Raw genomic sequence first — 23,310 nt, 5'->3', positions numbered from 1 at the left:
GCAGTGACTACAGTCTTAACCACCTGCTTTGCTTTTCTTGATTGTAGCAGCTTGATGCTTTTTGCTATTCGTGGATGTTGGACATCTCTGACATGCTCCAAGTCTATGTAAATAACGCTGCCATTAACACCTTAAATCGCATTTTGAATTAACTTTGTTTCCCTGGCAATTCTCTGCTCTACCTCCAAAATGCTGCTTTGCATTGCAGGCATTTTAAATAGGTGTGGATGTCAGTAGGTGAGACTTAAGGGTTGTGTGACTTTATTGTATTTTTTTTTCTTCTTCCCAGTCTGCAGAAGAAGCTGCTGTGGAAGGGTAGTACTGTTATTCTTGCTTTGCAGATAAGAAACCACTCCCTTGACCCACTTAGCTAAGCTTTAAGAAGCCTTGGAGCTGTGCAGTTCCTGCAGCTGCTGTGAATCCTGGGGGCAAGGTAGAAGGGGAGCAGCTAACATCAGACACACACCAGCCCCCCCTGGAACCAGCACACCGCTGTCCCTCACACCAACTGCCGCTGCAATGGCTTGCAGTTGCCGAAAAGAGGGGGGGAACAAAATGACAGCAAGACAAACTTTGAGGTATAAATTCACTTGGTGCTGTCAAGATAAATTTATTTTCTTCAGCTTTCTTCACAGGAAACATCACGAAAGTGCTTTACAGAGTTTGATACTGTTACTCTAACATAGGACAAAAGAACAACAGGTGTGTGCACTGCACAGTAAGAAGTTGTCATATGCAGAAGCCATGATAGGTAAACCAGGGTAAAAAAAAAATCTACTGACAAAAAATATATATAGTTCAGGTTCTGAACTTAAATTATGACTATAAACATACAATTATATAAATATACAGGCACCATTAGGTTCCTGTGTTAACTGTGGGGGCCACACAGGGATTCTCAGGAGTAGATCATATTGTACTCTACTTTGCTGAAACAGTGTCTGCTGTGCTCAGTGGGCTCCCAGCCAACCATTTTTCCCAGCAGACACTGTCCTTTCTTTCGCACTACAATAAGCACTCAAAATAGCTTTATCTTCATTTCTTCAGGTTAAGTGTGGTGGTGAGACATTCTGGTACATTGCTAAAAGCAAATTCAGTTCCCTGTTTTTTCACTTGCAGTGATGTCCTCTTACTATTATTCACTCAGTCATCTCTTCCTTAAAAAAAAATAAAAATGCCTTAGGCTAGACCCTGCTGTCCAGATAAGAGAGTTTTGTTTGAGCTAGCATGTTACCAGTCATGCAACCCTACTCTCTTTCATAGCTGAACCATGTTGTACTGTGACCAATGCTACTGCCTTCATTTGGCTGTATTCTGTGGGAATTAGGCTCCCATGTAGCTTTTGAGGGTCTAGGTTTAAATTCTCCAAGGAGATCACATTTATTTGCTAAGCAATTTTGCAACAGATGGAGCCATGTTTGTGATGCTGGAGCGCTAACTGAAGAAATACAGCATCACCAAGACTCAGCAGTTCTTGCTTATAGAGCTGCTTTCTAAAGATGTGGTGAATAAGTCAGGCACCTGGCTGGAAATCCTTGGCATGGTAATAATGTAGATGAACAAAAGAAGAAGGGAATACTCTAGAGGGTGAAGAAAGGTCAAATCAAGATATTTTTGCTGGGCTTTGAGTTGCAGAAAAAGCAATTAGCAGAGACAATTATCTAGAAAACACTGTCATGCCAGTTTACAAAACCAGTTTGCCTTTTACCCGATTCCCAGATTAAAGACACAGTGCACAGTCAGAGAACTATTCACTCCTGAAGGTTGCTGGGTGGTTAGTAAGTAACACAGTATGGATTTACAGCATCAAGACAGGGCTTTGGTGAGTGTAGCAGCCGAGATGAGTCATACGTGCAGGAGAGGGTATGAACAACTGTCCAATCTTGCTGCATCTGCTGTATTCCCCCTCATCCCCCTCAGAAGTAACAAAACCCCCTCAGCTCCAATTTGCCAACTTCATAAACCCCCAGCAGCCACAGTTCATTTTGGCAGAATACTAGTAACTGCTGTAATAGAACACCTAACAGATACCATTTATTTGGATGCAAAATCCAAGGTACATTCTTCTCAACCACATATCACTATTAGTCCTGGAAAGCAGCTGTTCTCTGTGACACAATAGTCTGATAGACAACGCAGCTCTTATGTGGTAGGCTATACACCCCAACAGGCTTGAGTCTTCCCTTACACAACCTCCTTTGTATTTATAAATGTAGCATTACTAGTAAAAGCAGTCAGCACTTAAAGACTTAACCTTAAAGTACAAGATGAGATGTGAAGAGATGAAACAAACCACAAAGACTAAGCCTCCCCCCCGCAGTGTTGCTGCGCTCATCTTCATCTCAAAACCTGTACTCCCATTTCCACGTCCAGCTACGTACCACAACAGGTACGTTAGACTAAGTGTGGCTGGTTGCTGGTCAGAGACCAAGTAATACATCTGCTTCATCTCTGCCACAAAGAGCAGAGTAACCCAGAAACTGAAAACAAGTTTGCTCTGGGCTTGTTCACTTGCGCTCTATTCTGGCTACTGAATCTAGACTTCAAGTGAGAAGATCTCAAATCAAGTTTTAATGAAACTGATCTCAAGTGACAGAAATAACTCCACAGAAACCAATGAAGTTAAGCTCTGGGAGATCAGATTCACATATGCTTTACTTGTTTCTCAATGCATTTGTTCTCTTGTATCAGCCTGTTTTTATGGTTTGAATCATTTTGTTATGGTTGTACATACTCTGAAAGAGATACAGTATAAGTGATTTATTTTAATTAAAAAAAGGAAGCTTATGACAACATTTTAACTAACAGTTTTCTGTAGGCAAATTATTTGAAATAAAACAGACAGTTACAACTCGATGACTTCAATGCTGTAACTGAGCTAGAAAGAAAATCCAATACAAAAGATAGGAGACAAAAAAAACAGAACAGAAAAGGTCAGATTGAGTAATAGTTAGTAAGAGCATGCCATGCCAATCACTGTAGGAAGAGTGAATTACATACGTGAAACTGAAGGCTTCAGCGTATCACATGGCAAAAGCCAACGCCCACAGAGAATCACCAGGTTTGTCAGCACTGGGGAAGATGGCGATTGCCAGGGTAAGCTAACTCACTCTGTAAACACGGCAATTCAGTGGAAAGTGAATGTCAACAGAAAATAAACCCAAGGCAATGAACACTGGAAAGGCTTTAAAACCACTCATACATGCTCTGGTGGATTCTGAATTAGTTGTGATCTTTCAAGGGGACGATCTAGGCATCACCATGGACAGCTTGATGAAGACATCTGCTCAATGTGTAGTTGCAGTCAAGAAAGCGAATAAGATGTTAGGCTGTATTAAAGACAGAACAATATGGAAAAATATTACAGCATGTATTTCTCTTAGAGGTCCTCAACGAGCATTTGCTGTTTCAGCAGCACCTTAAAAAAAGTGACATATTAGAAAAATACAGGGAGGAAAGTGATCAGAGAACAGTAGAAGCAGCTCTTTGTAGCTGGAAAGACAGTAAGACCAAGGTAGTTTATTTGTTAGGAGGGGAAAATTGATGATATACATCTTAAAAGTAATTCTCCTCCCCACCATATAGGGGCCAGACCTCAAAGTCATTTTAAGCCACCTACCAATCTGTTGACCTCAATATCACTCGTCATCATCATCACCCTAAGTATTCCAAAAAGCCCCATGTTACTCTTTAATGCTTATTATTCAGCTAGTTAAGCATTTCCTCTGAAGCAACTGCAATAGTTCGTTGAAATTTAACAGTAATCTTTCCTGACAAAGAATTGTCACAGCTAATGCACATTAACAACTCTCTTAGAGGTGCTGCAATGATAAAAACGTCAGTAAGAGAAGAGAGCTGCTGTGCCTCATCTCTGTCCAGTACCCGCCAGAGGTCTGACTTGTCTGCCTGCATGCCACCATCATGTTCTCTGCTTCTATTTGCAGGCCCCCTGTAAAAGCTGAGCGATGAACCTTGAAATCACCAGCAACAGCAGACAAGGACATATTCATAAAAATTTTCTTCCTGTTCCTTCAGCTACAGTTAACTGATAAAATGGGAGATAACAGTAAATAGGGTAATCACCTCTACTGCATCTGTATCCCTTCCTCTCCTGCCCACCCCTCTGCTTCCCCCTCTCAGCTCTCTCTTCTGATCATTTCCTTCATCTGTTTCACAGAAACTTCTCCATGGGCAACTATTTCCTTTTCTTTTATTCCTTTCATCTCTTTCCTTCACAGCCACCCTTCTTACCAGATTTTCAAAAGTTTTGAAGTTAAGATTACTCTCTCTCCCATGTTTCGACTGTACCTGCATGCTACTTCAACTTAAATATGGGAAAGGATAAAGAGTAGGACAATGTGTGTTTATATGTGGAGAGGGGAAGAAAACTACATTCCTACTAAAACATACCACTTAGTGTCCTGACACAAATACATACTTTCAGGAGTGAACATTTCTAGTTCACATAATTCAATCAAACTTTAAACCAGCCACATTATAAGAGATGGCTATCAACTGTGAGCCGGGTTTTATTTCAGTCATGGGGTTTACAAAATATAGCAATATTGATTTTAATGTATTTCACATAAAAACAGAAAGCCTCATATTAATATACCACTCGGGTTGCACAGGTAATGAAAGAGAGGAAATACCAGTTAGAGCGCTCAGCCTGAACTTTTTCCTTACCCATACATACTAAAATAAGTCTAATTACATAATACTTCAATAGAACACATATTACATTCTGTAGAAATGAGCCTTTCCCAAAGTACTATTAAAATACTGTAATGAAAGCTAATATAAAAATCTTTTAATAAAAATTTTTAGTCCTCTGTAGCACCTTCCATTGGCCCCAGCCCTCGACAACGAACAGCTTTGGCCTCACAACACCCCTGTGAGGTAGGTTGTTGGGTTTTTTGGTACAGCTGGGGAAACTGAGGCAAAGTGAACCTAAATTACTTGAAGTTAACACAGCAGCTCAGTGGAAAAACAAGGCCAAACCCCACTCTGCTGGTCCTATGCTCTTGCTACAAAATGGGCTTGCTTCTCTTCAGTGCCCGCAGTTGTTTTAGATGATACTTTCCATTCCAGTGTTCCAGATGCACTGCTTTTTCTGGTGATTCATTAATAATACTGTGATACGGTTTTAATATTTGTGTTCTGGCTAAGCAGCCCATTGAACTTCATTAACCTTGCTATATCAACATATGATCTAAGCAACTGAACATAAACCCATGACATACGTACCATTAGAAGATGCTTCACAAAGCAGGAAATGTCTTCATAGCCATTTGAATTAGTATCTCAGCTTTTTATCATGCAGAAGTGAAAAGCTTTCTTAAGTATGAAACAAGTTATTTCCTAATAAGATTGCTGATCTATCATGGAATTTGTCCCTTCTTGGCTCTGTCTTTAGGCAACCGGTTAGACAGCTTTGTACCAAAGCAAAATTCTACCTTCTCTGGACAGGTTTTCCCGATTCTTTCCTTTAAAGGGATGCCTTCCCCAAGTACTTAACTTCAAACACTTGGTCAGGTGGATCTGCCACTTGTGAAAGCAGCACTGACCCACGCAGCACTTTTCCTATCCAGCCACTCGCACTCCGCTCCCTACCTCAGGCTATACATTTAATACTACCATTTAGAAAACAGCCTTCCTGATCCCTCTTTTATACCCCCTGTGTTTTATTCCCATAATTTCCACTCTCCCTAATTAAAAAAAAAACCACAAAACTTCCTTTCTGTTTTATTTCACTTCAAACAGAACTACATTTGGTGCTTCAAAAGCCAAACTCTAGATACAGGGTAGACAGACTTATGCGAATCAGGATTGGACTCCTCAGTTCTGTTTTCTGCTGTCGTTTCTTCTTCCATCTCCTAGAGCTTGCAGGTTCTCATGTGAACTCTGATACAGACAAGCTGACTTTTTAACTTCTGAAGAATTTATCAGCAAATGTATGTCAGATTTCCTCCCCCTTTGTATGCACCTAATTTATATATCTGAAATTTAAATATGCATGTTCTTATTTTCTTGTATTCCCAAATAAAGCCCCTATTTACCATTAAAACCAATTTGTGAAATTAAAAGCTGAAAACAGAAGGGGACAATTTGGGAACTAAATTACAGTCAGGCAACAAAACCTGGATTGTGGCTATTCATATGTATTTTTAAGTACTTGAGGTGTTTTTGGTAAAATTTAGTTTCTTGGGCCTCTGATACAAATTGGTCATGTAAAATATGAGGTATTCATTTCTCTGACCATGTCAATATTAGAAAGAATAATATTACTACCTTGTAAATAAGCACCTTTTAAGCACATGAAGCCCTATTAGTCTATCATCTGCTCTGTTTTAGTTACGGTATTTGACAGAAAACCACAAGCAAGTTTAGAACCGCTCAACCAAGCTGAAATTAGAAAGACAAAAGGACTACTGCAAAAGCTCAGATAAGCAAACTCCAAGATGTGCAGCCCTATCACATTTGTATTGTGTTTACTTGACCTAAACAGCACAGGTGTCTCAGCCATGTTGTGGTGATGAAAGAGTTTCCAAGAGCCACCAGATGCAGTCAGGCACTGTAAACCCTTGTCCTTGTGAAGCCAGGTCTCTAACACAATTTGTACCATTAAAAATTCATCTATTCCTAAATTTTGTAAGAGAGTTACTTTGGACATGACTGGTAAAGCTAGCTACAAAGACAAAACTGAAGTAACAGGACACACGTCACTTTTAGTTGTCAATTCCTCTTCATTTCTGAGCAAGATTAACCAGGGCAAAGCTGAACTGGGCGGGAGGGTAGGGGTGGGGTGTGAGCAAACCTAGTCTTCTCTTACATTTATTATCAGAGCTCAAGTAAATACAGATGCCAGATTCCTACAGTGGGCATTTGGGAAGTCCAACTTTATTAAAATTATCTAAGTTTTGGCATTTTAACATTCCTTAAATACAGACTATATCACCAAGAACCACAAATCCAAGTTGTTCCTTCCCCAGTAAGTACTAGACATTTAAATGTTCTACTATATGGCTGTGTTTTTATTTTAAGCCAGAGACAGTAAAATGGAACCTTTAAATTTGAAATTAATAACTAACCACCATAAAAGCATATTACAGGTTAGGAAGTTCCTGAAGCAGCACACAACTGCATTTCACTGACTGGTACCAAGAATCTCGTTTCTACAACTGACAATCCTTCATTTATGGAATAAGCCTTCAACAAGGATTTTGAAGGAATGAAGTGGACATTCTTAGCATGCCTGGAATGAATGCAACAACAAACCAGATGGAGTTGGACTTCAGAGTCTCAAAAGCATACTGAGCTTCCACAGAGAACTGACTTTGAAAATTTCAGGCATGCAGAACAATTAATTGTTACAAGGAAGATACTGACAACTGGCATTTTGATAGTTGCTGGCAGCGGTATTTAACACTAGAAACACTTTAAATTAGCTTAACATTCTGTACTACGGAAACTGCTGCATTTCTGATTTTTTTTCCTTTATGCCTCCAGAAAGAACCTGGAATGATATGCTTAAGAAAAGCCCCCAAAATAACACCTCTAGTTATCAGTAGCTGATGGACTCCAGTGACAGTAACCATCCAGAGGGGCTTTTTTGTTTGTTTTTTTTTGGTTTTTTTTGTTGTTTTTTTTTCATTCTTTAATTTAGCAGAGCTACTTCCAAGTGAAAAGCAAATGAAAGCTTCATTCATACTTAATTCACAATCTCAAACCAGTCCTAGATGGTGGGAGTAAGAAGACACTCTGACAGGTAGCAAACTAAACTTCTATGTATAAATAAAAGTCATACTCATATGCACTGCTATAAGCTCTCAAACATAGCCTACCTGACCATAAGGCTGACTACCCACTCCACAGCCTGTCCCTTAAGAGATCCAAATGCTCTATGTTTCCTTAGCTGTTGTACAGTCATAAGCTAGAACTAAAGGTAAAGATTAATTAGACTCCAGAATCCATGTATATTTCCATTTTATTTGATTTGAAACTGTTACAGGGTTTTCTTGAACTGCCAGAATTCATGCCCAAAACCTCAAATAAAGACAGTACAATGGACAGTCTCATCTACCCTTCATACAGTAGAGTAAAACTTGATTCATGTGCATTGGTGATCTCAATCACTTTAGAGCATCAGGAAAAGTGTTTTAAGACTTCACGTTTCTACCGCATCAAGTGACATGTCCATTTACCATGAATTCCACAGAAATCTTTAGTGACAAATCAACAGTTTTGCTGGCAAAAATGTTATTTTCAAGGAAGATACATGGCTCAGAGTCCAAGGTATTGGTATCAGTCTTTCAGTGGGGTTTTGTTTCCAAATGAAGTCTCCAATTTTAAGAATAGTCTCATAAGCCCTCTCTTTAATAGCAGCTTCTAGCAGAATTTTTAGAGACAGTTAACTCTGCAAGGGCAAGGCCAGTTCTAGTCTGTGCACAAAAGAACCAGGTGAGACCCCAGCCCCACTGAAGTCCACAGCAAAATTCCCATTGGCCTCAGAGAAGTAGATTTAAAGCGAGTCAGCAGTTAGTCAAAGGGAACCCAACCAGGCAATTCCTGCACTACCCTCATCTTCTGCACATACACACTACTCCCACACACATAAGCAAGTTTTGTTTTGTTCCCTTGTGTTTCTTGCCATTGGCAACTCTTACAGATATTGGGTCTATTTTTTGGCATTTACTCTGAGAAACCTCAACACTGGAGCACACCACTATCATATTTCATTTTGCTTCTGGTGTAACAATTCAGAGAAGACAAAAGAAGTTACAGCAGGACACTTTTGGTACTTGACAGGTTTTGTTCATCAAATCAGAGTTACAGGCAATGTCCTATATTCTTAGTGTATCAGTGCCATTTTGCCTACTGCCACTAAATTAAGTCAGAGATGACAACTTAAGTCACTGCCCTCCATTATCACTAAACTTCCTGACTTTGAGTAAAGACCATTTATGTGTTTTAGTTACAGAATTTCTGCCTCAAAAAGCCTGCATGCTTCACAGAAGTAGCCAAACAAATAAGGCTTTCCAGCTCTAGTTATCCCTCTGCATACTGTTATTTTAGTTATCAAGTAACCATTACTCTTCAACAAGCAAATAACTTTTTAATAGAGGAGAAATTTTTATCTAATATCACTACTGCCACATATCTCTTTTTTAACAATTTCTGAAGACTGCAGTTGGAGTCTGGATTCCTCTGTGTCAAATCAAAACTCGTCAGTCTTAGTGCTTTAGGGTGAAAAAGACAAACCTCATGACGAAAAATAAAACAAACCCTATTTCACTACAACATCTCATCATTATTTAAATATACTGCAATTTGATACCAGAAACAAGGCAGGTGGATTTTTTTGTGGAGAATAGAAAAAAAAAGCTTAAACAGACAACTGTGAAAATGGCTAACACAAACAGACCATTCAAACCCATCATTCCTCAAATCTGATACTGAATGAGTTTTAATTTGTTTTGCAGTTACTTCAGTACAGCTATCTAAAAAGGTAAACAAACTACAGCTCTGTTATACTTGGATAGTATGAGTGGTATGGTACGCTCCAGAAGTCTCTAGCAGGCTATGGCTACATGACAGGATTCCTCAGAAGGGGAACAGAATAGGTTTGTCATTAAGGTCACTTAAATCTTTGTTATAGCAAATTGGAACCAAATGGCTGACTTCTGCAGGATTTCTGACAGGAATCCAGTAGAGCTGGTTTCAAGTTTCAGGTGGCCACTAAAACAGCTGTAACCTTCTCTTCCAGAAGTTGTGATCCACATGGTGTCCACAATGAGTGCAGCAAGTCTGAGGTAGTCAACCTTTACGAAGGCTCAGTATCTGAACATAAAAAGATTTTGAAATGACCACTGGCTGCAGGTATCTTTCTGAGCAATTAAAGAACACTGATGACTCTTGTTCAATCATTTACATTAATTTGCCCCACATCCAATGGAGAAGTTGTAACATATTATGCTTCCATAGTGCAGGAGAACCAATCACTTACGCCAAAGTAGTCTGCACTTGCTGCAGTAGATCCAGCAGAAATAAGGTGGCATGTTCATCATAGCCGTTAGCTGTAGTTTAGTTACCTTAGTAGAAGGGTTACCAAAAAAGCATTCCTTAATTGTACTGTGTATGCAGCTCTACTGATCCCCAAGCACAGCATACTGGTTGTCTAGCTGAAGTTTAAGTGCCTGGTTTTTTGAGACCTCATCCCTACCTCTAGTTTTGTGTTTTACTACTTCAAAGCTCTTCTCCATTTCTTTATCCCTAAGGGAAAATAAATGTAATCAGTAAATATCTTATCACTAGCTTGTGAGTTGTGAATTTCTAGTCGATTTCCACCCCATCCCAACAAAAGCATTATGAACACAGAACTCTAAGGTCCAGAGTTTTAACAGAACAGCCAAACATTCCCAAAGCATATCTTGTAAAAACCTTATCTCCAGAGTCAAGCTCATCACCCAGTACAATTCAGATTACATTCTGAATTTCAGTATTAGCATTCTTAAAAGTAAATTTAAGCACATTTATGAAAAACAGGTTTTAGAAAGCAGAAGTCCATTTCTAGAATGAATGCTCAGTTTCATCTTAGCTCAATTTGCACCATTCAAACCCTAAAGCATCAATGACAGCATGTCTCATTTGCCAAGCAGACAAAGCCACACACACAAAAAAAAGAAACAAAGCTTCTGCTTGGCTATATTAGTCAGTAACACAGCAATCAGAAAAAAACAAACAATCAAAAAACCCCAAACCCCAACTGAATTAGGTATTGGCCTAGTTATCTCTTCTGTAGGGAATGAGGTTATGGGGAGATCAGGACTCAAAAGCAGGATGAAACTCAAGTCTTCAGCACCCCAAAACACTTCAGCAAAATTGGAGGGGCTCATTGTAAACCAGCTCAGACAGCAAGTTTATTGATTTATATTTGTATTAAACCCCATTCCTCCATTTAAGTTACCGTCGCACCTCTAGTGAGAAGGCAGTGTGCTCAAGACATCCTACTCATGCCTCCTGATGGTAGTAACACAGAGCCTCACCATGGCTAGTATCTCAGGGAACCAGATGCTATCAAGCGCAGAAATACTCTGCTTCAGGGAAATCCTTCAGCAAGTCAGCGATAAGGTAACTGGCAGTCTTGCTTGGCTATCTCACTGGGATACGTCCTATGAAAGTTATTTCACGGGAAGCCCTTCCGAGAGTTGGAAAATACAGCTAAGACCTCTCCCATATCTCTTTGCCAAAAAGAATAATTTCTTAGTTATTTCCTTCCTCTGTGGAAAGATTCAGGCTTAAGCCCTAAAACAAAGTAAGAACTTGGAGAAGGCAGTTAAAATAGGGACTTAATGGAATGTACTTACTTTCGACTGTCTACAAGCTTGGCGGTGGACTGCAGTGATGGAAACTGCGTATCACTATAGATTTCTGGTGGTCCTTGCTGTGCTCTCCGTGGCCTGCCACCCTCCCTGGCACCAGGCGGCCTGTATACACCACCAGTCTGAACTGGTTCTGGGGTTTCTGTAACTAGTTATAAGAACAAAATTTAGACGAGAGAGTAAGTTTGCATTCATATCTGAAAAAAACCCACAAATAAAAAAAGAATCTTACAAGTATGTTTTGCACCTTTTAAAGTGCTTGGAAGCAAATATTTTAGATAAGGCAGGAAATCAGGTGTCATGTAATTTAACATATACTTAGTAGTCAAATTAAAATGTGGCTCCAGTATACTGCCTTACAAAGTTCAGGAAATCAAAACCACTGATGAGGACTTCACGTCCCTTATTTACAATTTATTAGCAGCTTACATTTAAAACTAGAGATTTAAACACATAATTATATATTTGCCAAATCTTATTTAAAGCACCTCTCTAGATACAGAAGAGAATATCCAAATAGTTCGTATTTAAGGTAACAATCTACAATGAAATAACACTGATTAACTCTACCTCCTTGCCTATACAAACAAGAAAACACACAGCAGGCCACTCTTCAATGAATTTCTCAATGGAAGAGAATAGTCTGAACTCAGAGCACAGCTAAGTGGTTTATCTCCGCTGACACTAATAAACTGTATTTAATCAAAACTGAAGTCCTATCCCAGTTCAAGAATCAATTTTGCAATGTCATGTTCCCTGTACCAGAGAACTGATCTGAAAAGCATCCTACTAACCATGGAACCCTACTCAAGAACTGCCATATCAGACATCAAATATTGGTTAAACATCCACTTAATTGTCAAAGCAATATTTTTAGATCAGCAGAAATGCTTCCAACAGGTATTTTGCAGGTTGCAAAGTAGAGGGATCTCCTTCAAAGATGGAATGCTCCCCCACCCCCTTTCGAAGTCAGAAATAAAAATCCCTCTGTTCATGTTTATTTAAAGAATCTGACAGTACTATCAATTCAGTTCCTCAGATGCCTTCACGGGAAAATTTCCTCATTTGCTAGTAGGCCAAACAAGCCACTAGTATGTTATAAGGTGCCTGAATAGGAACTGCTCCTTAAGCTCTACCCTCTGAGCAGCTTAATTCAACCTGATACACTTCTGATCGGAAAAAAACAACTCGAGTTAAATTTACCAATTGGTTCAACAACAGGTGCTGGTGCAGGAGCTGACTTGTTCCAAGGACCAGATGATCTGTCTACACCACCACCAGTCTCCTCCCAGTTGTCACCAGGTTCTTCTCTTTTTTCACTTTCATCATCTTCTTTTTCACTATAAAAGAGAAACGGTAAGCAGCATTTTACAAACAGAGGTTTAAGACTTGCCAGAGATTACACAATTGCCATAGATAAGACTTCACGGCTGCTGTGCTGAAGATACTAGATTTAACCAGGCTACATTAGTCCTGTAACCACTGTATTAGTACTTCCACCTGAACAATTTTTGGCACACTGCTACACAACTTGGCAACTGAGGAAAAAAGTTCTTAAAAAAAGACAAATCCAAACTGTACTAAATGAAATAAACTGATTTCTTATTTTGAGCTTAAAAACTTTTCTCATACTAAGAGAGTCATGCATTTGGAAGTGATGAGAAGATAAAGCAGGAAAGCGCTACAAGTCCAGCTTCCATAAACTGCTTTAGTCAAGAGGAAGAAATTGTGGAGAAGTAGTGACAGAAAGCAAGTCCTGAGCTCCCTTTCCCTATAACCACAACCACCTGAGAAACACTCCTATATTACCCATACAAATATCACCTACAAACCAACTCAGATTTATTTTTTTTTTTAAGGAGGCAATCAAAAAATACAGACAGAAAAATATGCCATTTTTAAAAGACAAATCCTATGCAAAAGCCTGACTGTATTTTATTTAGACTATTTGATTTTGCACAGAAATAGTCGGAGACTCAAAATAATTTGCTAGACAAAGCTAGTACAGAAAGTAGTGTGGTATAATGGGACATACATGGAGAGTGAGGCTTTTGAAAAACCCAAGACACTGATCTGAACAGCAGCAGCAAAGTGTGAATACAGAAGTTTATAATACACCAAATTCTACTAATCATAATCAGATAAGCTTTCTGTGTAAGTAATAATTAGAGAACAGTTAAAAATACCTATCATTTCTGAAAATTAAACAGCCTTTCACTGTTCATCCAAATACAGTAACAATCATAGTAAGCCGGACCAAGGGCCTAAATACACCACTATCCTATTTTAAACTACAGTCAGAAGCAGATGCCTACAGACTGGCTAGAACAGAGTAAGTATACATAACATCCCACCCCCACTCAATACTCTGTGTCTTATTTTCAGCAAAGAGATCTCCAGAGCTGGGTAACTTACAAACTCCAGTGGGTTTTTCTTCCATTTACTTCTCCACTCTCCCCTTGAATCCACTAACTGTGCGGTTACAAAATCCTGTGTCAGAAACTTCCACATGCCTGAAAATCTGCCACAGCATCAAAAGTATTCAGAATGCCACCCTTTGTCTGGAAAACCAAAGTACTCGCTTTCCAATCAAACAGTACTAGCAGTCAGTGAAGCAGCAGCCCACTTGTTACTTGTCCATTCATACATGTGATGATCTGCTGCAACACTTCAATGGTACAGAGAGATTGTGGACCAAATACGTGTAAACGGCCTAAAAGAACTAGTTAACTGAAGTTAACTAACTGAGGCGTGGGGGTGGGGGGGTGGTGTTAAAAAACATAATCAAAGAATATGTAAGACCTGCTCAAACATTTAGCAGAAGAAAGCATCTATTGCACTGGTTACAGGTAAGATGATTTTAAGATGGCATTATTCTGAACATCATCAGTACCTGGACAACGAGGATTATGTGACATTCTCAGTCTAAGACTAAGGTTCTGATGAAACGTTTTTCTTAACCAGGATAGGCTTAAGTAGACTTACTTTGGACCAGACTACAGGAACAATTTAATGAAAAAGCAAACAAAGAATCTTGGATGAGACTTATAAATGCAGTCCTGTGGGATCTCGTCATGGGATACTAATTTTAACAACTATATTTTGGGGTTTTTTTGAAATAAAAATGCAATGGTTCAGGAATTCATTCCCCAAACTGAGATGCTGAATAATGTTTAATAAACTGAGCCAGATACCCTTTCAGGGGTCAAATGATTCAGTGAGAGTTACTATGCTGCACTCCTCTCTGAGGAATTCCAACTTTACTATCTTTATGGAGGGGAATGTTAGGCATTTGTAATAAAAATCTGAGACCCAACCAAAACAGACGGACCTAGAATATTAACAGAGGTTTAGAAAATAAAGAGAACATCAGCAGCAACACATCAAACCTCTGTTTAACTGGACTCCATGAAGGCATTCTGAAGAAAGAACGTAGTTTTTAAACATAGGTAATGGTTATACTGGAGAGAAAAAGAAAAAAAGTAGTACCTTATTTGCATGGACTGAACTCTAAGACCACTATAATCAATTTCTTCCTTTTGCTCAAACTCCTTCCAATCATCCTCTTCCTGTAAGAGAAGAAAAATATAAGCTGTTACTGTCTTTACACTGAAGACAGAAAAGAAGAATGTAACTAAGATAATACAAAGAAAACTAAGAGTGAAGGTGCAGTTCCACAGGAAACTGATCCGTGTGCACCAATGCCAAGAGGGGAAAGGATTCCACTCCCTCCTCCCCTAACTTACTGTATGTCATCTAGGATGCACTTGTGAGCTGACTTTAACTCACTAGAACAGCTAAGAAATGCCCAGGCAAAAAAGTCATTCAAGTGAAAGAAAACCGCATCATCATAGTAAAAATCCAGTAGGAAGCCAAGGGACAACACAAAGTAGGGAACAAGACCATGCAATCAAGACCAGGCAAATACAAGGGCAAGACCGCTCCCTTTTCCTAACAGTAAGCTTTTATGATAGCTTGAATGAACATGAAGCTTTAGATTTGCTTTTTCATCACCTATATCAAGAGCCAAACAGTAAAGAACATTTGGAATAGCTTAGAGCATTTATGACAAAGATTAATACTGGTACATCTGACTCTTCCACATTCACAACCACATTTACAGCCTTTCTCATTTTCTTAATGATGTTTTTGTAATAGTGAAAAGGTCAGCTTCAAAACCACAGCAACCTTAGTACACAAAAACAGTAGAATACTAGTCTTTGGAGAGCATCACTTTAAGGTTTTAAGAGGGGAGTTTGATCACATGTTTGGGGAAAGAGGGACCCACCTAAGCGGAGCTGTCCTACTGTGTAATCAGCAGATTCTGGGGTTATTAAGGTAGGCCAGAAATGGAGCAGAACAGAGAAGCAGTCCTGCCATGTTCCTACTCGCAGCTTTAAGACACACACAGTCTAATTAGTAGTTTACATAATTCCTACACTCCACGTGAAATGCAGTTAAATTGCTTTAAATACAAAGACCATGCAAGCAAGCTCTGCTGACGGTATAGCCCCCTTTCTGCTGAACAGCTGGGAACACAGCTTCTTGTAGGAGCCCTGTCCTAGGATCTTCTACATTATCAACCTCTAGCAGGAAGTTTTTGACCTGCTTTAAAGCAACGGCAGAAGTAGAAAGTGACCTCATGTTACTGCCACCATATGCTGAAGATTCAGTCTTTTGGAAGAGCGCGAGTCTACAGCTCTAAAATGTTTTGAGATTTCTTATATTCCCATCTCCATGGAAACATCACAGTTTCCAAACTAATGTACCTTTCACATTTAACGATCTTTATTTCTAATCCAAGCGCAAGCTTCTGTCAAAATCAGACACAACTGAGCAGAAGAGCAGCTGAAAGGTTACTACTGACCTTGGTCTACTTAGAAAGCTACTGCAGGTGTCAAGCTCCCCAAGTTAAATGCCATCAGGAAACAGCAGAACATTTCTTAAAATTCGTTTTAAAAATCTACAGCTCACGGCCAGCTGTAAGGCACCAACTCAACTACGAGCACTTAAGCTTCTCTCGCACTCTCATAGTTTCACTGTAATACGGTACAAGAAAATTGCTGGCAGTAAAACCCCTTCCTGGCAGGAAGGCAAAGAGCTCGGCGTGCTTCGCCTGCAGAGCCAGGGGACCTCATCGCCAAGGTCCGCAGGCCACACGCCACAAACCCAGGTGGCCGACCGAGGCCACCTCCCCGCCTCCGGCCGCTGCCCTGCGCCAACACCCGCAGACCAGGGAGAGCTGGGCAGAACCGAAGCCGCAGACCGCGAACCGGCACCGCTCTCACCGCCCCCCCACCCCGCGCCCTCCACGCGGGTTCGAGCCGCCTTCCGAGCAGAGGCCGGGGCGGGGCGGGTGCTAAGTCCGCCCGGCCCGGAGCCCGCCGGCCCTTCCCGCCCAGCGGCAGCGCCCGCCCGCCGGCTGCGGGCCGCGGCCGTCCGCATGGCCGGGGGAGGGGGGGGCGGCGCCGCTCCCGCGGGCCGGCGCGGGGCGCCCCCTGCCGGCAGGAAGGCGCCGCCCGGGCCGGCGGAGGAAGCCGCGACCCTCCCCCCGCCCCGCCGGAGCGGGCCCGCTCCCCCTCGCCCCCGCCCCGGCCGCACCTTGGTCGCCGTCTTGGCGGAGCCGGCGTTGGAAGAGGCGGCCCCGGAACCGCTGCCCTCAGCCGGGCGGGTTCCCCCGGCCGCCGCCGCGGCCGCCCCCGCGGCGTTCGAAGCGGGGTTGGAGGCGCTGGAGGAGGAGGAGGAGGCGGCGGCGGCGGCCCCTCGGCTGCTCTTCTCCTTCCGCTTCTTCTTGTCCCGCTTGGCGAAGAAGTCGTCGAGGCTCCTCTCCTCGGTCTCCGCCATGGCGGCCGCTCCCAACGGCGGGGCGAAGTGTGTGTGTGGGGGGGTGGGGGACGGGCCAACAGGTGAGCCCCGCGCAGCGGCGGCGCGGCCTCCCGCTGCCTGCCGCCCCTCGCAGAGGGGAGCGAGCGCGGCCGTTAACGGCTGCGGCTGGCCGGGCCCGACACGCCCGGCGGGAGGAGGCCTCCGCGCCCCACGCTGGCGGCCGCCGCCTGACACGGCCCGAAAGAGAGGAGGGAGGGAGAGAGGGAGGGTAGGCGGCCCGCCGCGGGGCCGGGCTGAAGAGGGAGGGGCGGAGCCTTCCGATCCCTCCCGCGCATGCGCCCCGGCTCCCCGGCCAATGAGCGGCCGGGAAGGAAGTGCCTGCCGGCCAGTCAGAACTCTCTAGGGGCAAGCCGCCCGACGTCGCGGCGTGAGAATGCGCGACGGGCGGGGAGACGGAGGCGCGGCTGGGGATTGGCCGAGCCGGCGGGGGAAGGCGCGCTGGGGTCGGTTGGGCGGGGCGGAGGGCAGCCCGGCGCGTGCGCCCGGAGGCCGTTGCCCCTCGTGCGCCGGCCGCCGCCGCTTCCACCTTCGCCTGAGGAGAGCCGGCGGGGCCCGTGGGCGGGCTGGCAGCTGGGCCGCGACCGGCCGGGACTCCTCGGGAGACCGTCGGCTGCTCCCCGCGCCGGGGCAGGCCCTTCCTGGGAGCCCCGGCGGGGCGGGGGGGGGCTGCCCCCACGGAGCGTCGTGGGATCCGCTTCCGAGGAGGCCGAGAGGGCCGCTGGAGCGGTCCCTGCGTTCAGCCACGTCTCCCGGCTCCGGGGGCGTCTGGGCCGGCCGGGTTGGTGCCTCGCTCCCCACCCTGGAGGCAAAGTGGCATTCGCTCTTAGCGTGGGCCGAGACGACTAAGGCTCTTCTCCCCCCCCCCCCCCCCCCGCCCGGGAAAGGGCCGTGCGCTTACACTGTCGTGGTAAAGGATGCGAGGAAGTAATTGAGCTTTCAGCTGGGAAGTGGTGTGGTTGCGTGAGTAAGGCTTGAAACGCCGCTCTGTCTGGGATGTCCGGACGTGCCAGCATGAACTTCCTAGCTGCCTTCCTGACCCGTGGCAAAGTATCTGCTGGGAAACAACCTTCACAGGGGCTGTCTCCAGGCTGTCGCCACTAGCTTTGTGTACTGTAGTGACCTTTAGCTCTGGAAAACCAAACCACCGGTGTTTAGAAAGTTCACCGTGGCTTCAAAATGCATTTTCGAAAGTCTTGAGGCAGGACATCTTGAAAAACAGCCTCAGGCTGTCATGAGTCATAAATAATTACATGAAACATTGTTTCTGATGACTGACTTTGTTGGTCAGCCACCAAAAGCAGATAGATGTTCCCGCTGCTGAAGTGTGAGCCCAAACAAGAATTACCTGACAAATAAGCATTGGCTTGTATTATAATAATATAAAAGCAAGTGTGTTTGTATTCTTGATTTATTTAGTATTATTTTATGCTTTGTAATATTTTCTCTTGAAATCATTACGTACATGTGTATATATTAAGATATAAATGAAAAGTTTTTCTGGACTTTGGAGAGTGTTTGACAGTCTCTTTAATCTGTGTCCATGAAAATACTGTTATTTAGTGTTTTCCATCCATAATTCTTGGCTTCTCTGAAGAAACGGGGGAGGTGCCATTGTCATATTGCAGAAAGAGGTTAAATACTCTCTGTCTTCGTGAAGCGTTTTGTAGCCGTAACTGAATCTCTACAGTTAAATGTTCTGCATTTGGGAGATTTGTTACAATCCACTTTTTATGTCTGTCATGCTGCGTTCTTCCTATATTTCTCACTGACCCTTGACGTTCTGTGCACTTACAGGATTTGATCCCCCACAGAGCAGGCCCTGAGAACTAACAACTGCAAGGACAACAGTTCATCTGGTAACACTGAGAATGCCACGTGATCAATGACTCTTTCTATTTCGTAATAGAATAATTACTGATGTAGAAAGCAAATTCGGTAGCCAAGTCTCATTTTCTGTGCCTCCTTGGTGCACCCAGGCTCCTCTCCTACTCCCTTCAGTGGATAGAAGGTCGCATGGACGGTGTGACACAGGACAGCTCAGCATGAAAGAGTGTTTGACGTTCCTTTTTGTCAAGCGCTGTCTTCCCTTGCGTTTGTACTCCATTATTGCCCAGGAAGCTGACATACCTCCGCACTGCACCATGCTGTGACTTGCAGCCTCAGCACTGATAATAATATGCAACTAAGCAGACAATTTGTATCCCTCAGCTTTTGTGGTAGGTAAGCTAACAACGGGCATTAAGTACAGTGCTGTGTCTGATTCTGAGCTACACTTTTTTTGAATTTCAGCAGCTGGTAAAATATTTTTATTGCATTATTATGGATAACCCTTAGTATCAGGCTGAAGACTGCGAACCTGATGCCTTTTTGCTGTTTTTAGTGCCTGCGTCACTTGTCCCTTGCAAACACAGTACTGCAAGGCTGGAATGACCAACTCTGGATTAGAAACTTAGTACCTGTCAGGAGCAGAGTACCAAGAAACATCTCAGCTGTTATATCTGGAACAGACTCAGTGGAAACCATGGAAAATAGCAGCAACATTTTAGGCCTTGGAAGGCTTAGATCCAGATTTAAAGACATGTCTCAGTTGGCACTTTAAAGGAGGTATTAGTTATGCAGTTATGCTTGGATTTGCCTCCCACCTCTGGTTTTATTTTTATGTGAAATTGTGAAAATGTGCTGATGCACACCATTTTTAGTTCTCTGTGAATGCATTGCTTTAGCTTTTATGGTTAAGATTGTTGCTTTGTAAAATGTTAGATGCAGGAAAAAAAGGTCAGTTTTTCTGTTTTTTCTTTTCCTCTCTCAAATTCAGCAATCCTCAATACTTATGCAGAGGACATCTGGCTGAAGAATGGCTCGCAGGCATGGACTGGCAGAAGTAATGTTTGTAATGCAAGGAATATATCCAGAATGCCACATCGCTGTGACGGGAGCATGAGCTCAGCAGACGGCTTTCTTTTGTACTACATGTCACTGTCCTGTGTGACCAACCTTTGGCAAGACGCAGGGCTCTGAATGCCTCTGTTCAGGTGCATGTTTACCCGGAGGACTCCAAAGACTTTGTCTCCTTCCTCCCCCACGTTAGCCGTGCACGCTACAGCATGCCTGCTGTGGCATACAGTGGTGTCCGTCCACCTCTCATCTCCATCCTCTAGCTATGATGAGTCTTGCCATGATGCTGTTCCCTGTCCTTCTTGGTGCCTTTTATAAAGATGGAGGAATGAAGTGCTACTGCGTGTGGGGGAAATGATGCAGCAGCCACTATTTATGTGGGGAAACTGGAAAAAGGAAAGCCGAAGTGAGTTGTGGGTGATGATGCAAATCCTGGGCAAGGGTTAGGAGCAGACTTCTACTTCCAGTCACCCCGTGTTTTGTCTTACCCTTGTTTCTTCGTACCTGATTATCTCTGTTCTGCGACATGAAGGTGATTGATAGCACTGCAAACTGCTTTGACATTTGCAGAGCACAAGCGGGGGAACACTTCATTCGATAACTCTTAGGCAGACGCCTGCTTAAGGAAATTGGAGAAGGTACCTGTAGGTGCAGAGCAGCTTGCAGAAGGGTTCTGGTGGAGTCCTTGCCACAGCATGGGCCCTGGTTCTCTTCAGGAGTTTAACCTTCCTATTGGCTTTGAGGCGCTAAGAGTTTGCTTTAATTTCAGACCTCTACAGCCAGAAGTGTTACTGTGTCCCTTTCTCCACCAGCAACTGCCAGCTGGAAGCAGGCAGTGGTGGCAGCAGTGTGTGCTGTTTTGTTGAAATACTAAATTTTACACAATACCAGCTTGAAGTTACCTTAAAAATAATTTTTTAACCATAGAAATAGTATATTAATGCTTATGCTAAAATGTAAACAGTAGGATGATAGGCCAGAGTACCAGTTTCTAGCTGGTGGGGTATGCTGCTACTCGGTGTGAAATCTGAAATGAAGCATGGGCTGGCACAGGGCTGGCACCCTCTGCTTCCCCTGAGGATGCAGCAGCATGTGTTTAAGCTGTGGTGCCGAAGAGGCTGCGCCTGGCTGAGGAGGAAGATGAAGTATGCATGTGGTTTGACAGTACAGCTAATCCAGCCTAGTGACTAGCTGTTGCCAAGGAGGGCAGCTGTGTTTTACAGCCCTGACTAGTCTCTCCCCACTGCTGTGCTGTCCCTGTGCTGCTACTGGTACGTGTCTGACCCTGTAGTGGCCTGATTCAGGGAGCTGAGTGGCAGGAAAGTTTCCCTGCATTTTGCAGGGCTAATTTTCTGCTGATTTTGCTTCCTGAACTGTCTCCTGAGACATCAGACAGGTGTTGGTGCTAACACAAAACAGGGTGATAGGAAGGCATAGCAAGTGAGGGGGAGTAGAAATACCCTTTTATGCAGCAGCTGGCTGTTAGATTGTGTTTTTTGTACCCTCTGACTGCATCCTGAGTCCTCCTAACAGCAAATGTTACAAATGCCTACGTGGAAATACGGGTGTGAGATACATACTGTAGTAGGAGATAATAAAATCTGGTTTTGGTTTTCTTAGGAAAACCAGTTGGAAATGTGTTAACATGTATTTAATATAGCAACTGCTAAACTAGAGGATAAATATAAAGATAAATCAGTTTATGAACCTTAGCCCTGACAAATAGTCATGAAAGCCGTTAGTCTTTCATGGTTTCAATCTCCCATCTTGCCGGGATGGTGAAGACCATTAACGCTTAGGTAGCGTTCGGGTTGGCAAGGCATGCTGGAGGGGCTTCGCAGCTAGCTAGGTAGCTAGTGGCAATCTGTGTAAAAGTAGAGATTTCTTCACAAGACCGTTAGTAGGAAGGCACTTTGTTTTAGAAGGGCCAGGTGTGCTACATTTGGTTTCTGATGAGCTATTTGCAAAAGTAATCTTCTAGTGGCTTTTGGTCTTTGCTAGGGATAGAGAGAAAAGCTACTGGAAATTCATTATTTATGCTTAGATGCTTCCTTCTTTTCCAGCTGTTTCCCTGTACTGGATTACCTTGATGATTTTGCAAGAAACTATTTCCATTCCAATGAATAAACATCTCAGTAGGAATCTAATCTAATTTTTATGGAATATGCTGGATCTTTTGAACTTCTGATCCAGGTTTTGCTGGAACAAGAACTTGGAATGGCATATAAGAATGTTTAAAAAATCCTTCCTTTCACATCACAGTATGATTGTAGACTCATAATTTCACCAGGTTTATCTGTCAGTGACATAAAGAACAGTTTCACAGTGGGATAGCCAGCAGTGTTTTTTCATACCTGAAGCATCACTAGAAAATAATGAAGAGATCTGATGTTGCACTGTATATTTTTGTTCTGTACGATTAATTTGATTCTTTATAGAAGCTGCTGTCTATAATTACAGCACACGTGAGAGAGAAAGAACACCTGAAAACTTATCAGGGGGCTGCTATGAAGAAATACACAAATAATTTGTAAATTCCCTCTTCTTGCTGAAATCTTAGAGAAACTGTTGTCTCTTATGTGTCAGGAGTGAGGGGGAGGTTATGTTTCACTAATGTCAAAAAGTGACCGTTCCTAGATAGCATCTAGTTAACAACAGCCCGAGGGTCTGTGCCATCTCATCACTTGTACCACCGTTTATGCACATTGTCTCTCAACATCACTATTCTTGATGGAGTCTCAGCTTGGTAAGTTCTGCACTGATATGTAAGAAGGTGTTATCGCTGCTCTGAGGAGCCTGCATTCTGTGAGAAAAAAGGGGAATCTGTCATCGTCTGCCTTTCTTTTTTGGTTGTTGTTGGGTAATCTCTTAATCCAGTAATATTTTGATCAAAATCTTGCAGGTGGTACATGTCAAATGGCCTTTTTGCAGAGATTAAATGAGGAATTGTTTGTCAAGTAACTGTATCGGGAAGGATTTTCCATGTGTGGGGGAATGTGCAGGGAAAGGCCTGACAACCCTTGTGTGCTGATTCCTGTTATTCACTGGTGAATCAAGTATAGTGGATTCAAAGTGTATTTGATTTTATCAGTCATTAAAACTGTTTCAATTAAAGATCAAGTTATCTGCAGACTACCTCTCATATATG

The 23,310-nt window shown here is 42.9% G+C and overlaps 1 protein-coding gene and 1 long non-coding RNA gene across 5 annotated transcripts; one reads left to right on the top strand and one right to left on the bottom strand.

Annotated features, from left to right (window-relative positions):
* Window positions 1–594: 594 nt before the first annotated feature.
* Window positions 595–17,493, bottom strand: CDV3 (CDV3 homolog). Of its 4 annotated transcripts, XR_012654098.1 has the most exons (6): window positions 16,983–17,493; window positions 14,871–14,950; window positions 12,585–12,721; window positions 11,367–11,529; window positions 3,203–3,329; window positions 595–3,111 (listed from the first exon to the last, which is right to left on the bottom strand). XR_012654098.1 is itself a non-coding variant. In XM_075055109.1 (5 exons), the coding sequence occupies exons 1-5, from the start codon at window positions 17,223–17,225 to the stop codon at window positions 3,305–3,307; spliced, it is 648 nt and encodes a 215-aa protein (XP_074911210.1). In that variant the 5' UTR covers window positions 17,226–17,493; the 3' UTR covers window positions 595–3,304. The 4 variants fall into 4 exon arrangements, 3 of the variants coding, with proteins under 3 accessions (XP_074911210.1, XP_074911200.1, XP_074911224.1); XM_075055109.1 differs by having other exon boundaries at window positions 595–3,329; XM_075055099.1 differs by lacking the exons at window positions 595–3,111; window positions 3,203–3,329 and adding an exon at window positions 5,742–10,272.
* Window positions 17,494–17,741: 248 nt separating this feature from the next.
* LOC142043661 (uncharacterized) lies at window positions 17,742–23,297 on the top strand. Its single transcript, XR_012654096.1, has 2 exons — window positions 17,742–19,871; window positions 20,083–23,297. It is a non-coding gene; the product is annotated as an uncharacterized LOC142043661 (long non-coding RNA).
* The last annotated feature ends 13 nt before the right edge of the window (window positions 23,298–23,310 follow it).

This window comes from Buteo buteo, chromosome 2 (assembly GCF_964188355.1).
Source record: "Buteo buteo chromosome 2, bButBut1.hap1.1, whole genome shotgun sequence".
Classification (NCBI taxonomy): domain Eukaryota; kingdom Metazoa; phylum Chordata; class Aves; order Accipitriformes; family Accipitridae; genus Buteo; species Buteo buteo.
Note: the sequence above shows the minus strand (reverse complement) of the source record. Positions and strands in the feature narration are given on the sequence as shown.

Excerpts from the sequence above, each read along its gene's own strand:
- CDV3 (XM_075055099.1), bottom strand. The coding sequence starts at position 17,225 with ATGGCGGAGACCGAGGAGAGGAGCCTCGACGACTTCTTCGCCAAGCGG. Across the intron at positions 14,951-16,982 it reads CCGCCAAGACGGCGACCAAG|GAAGAGGATGATTGGAAGGA; the intron begins GTGCGGCCGGGG and ends CTTCTCTTACAG. Across the intron at positions 11,530-12,584 it reads ACCTGTTGTTGAACCAATTG|TTACAGAAACCCCAGAACCA; the intron begins GTAAATTTAACT and ends TCTTATAACTAG.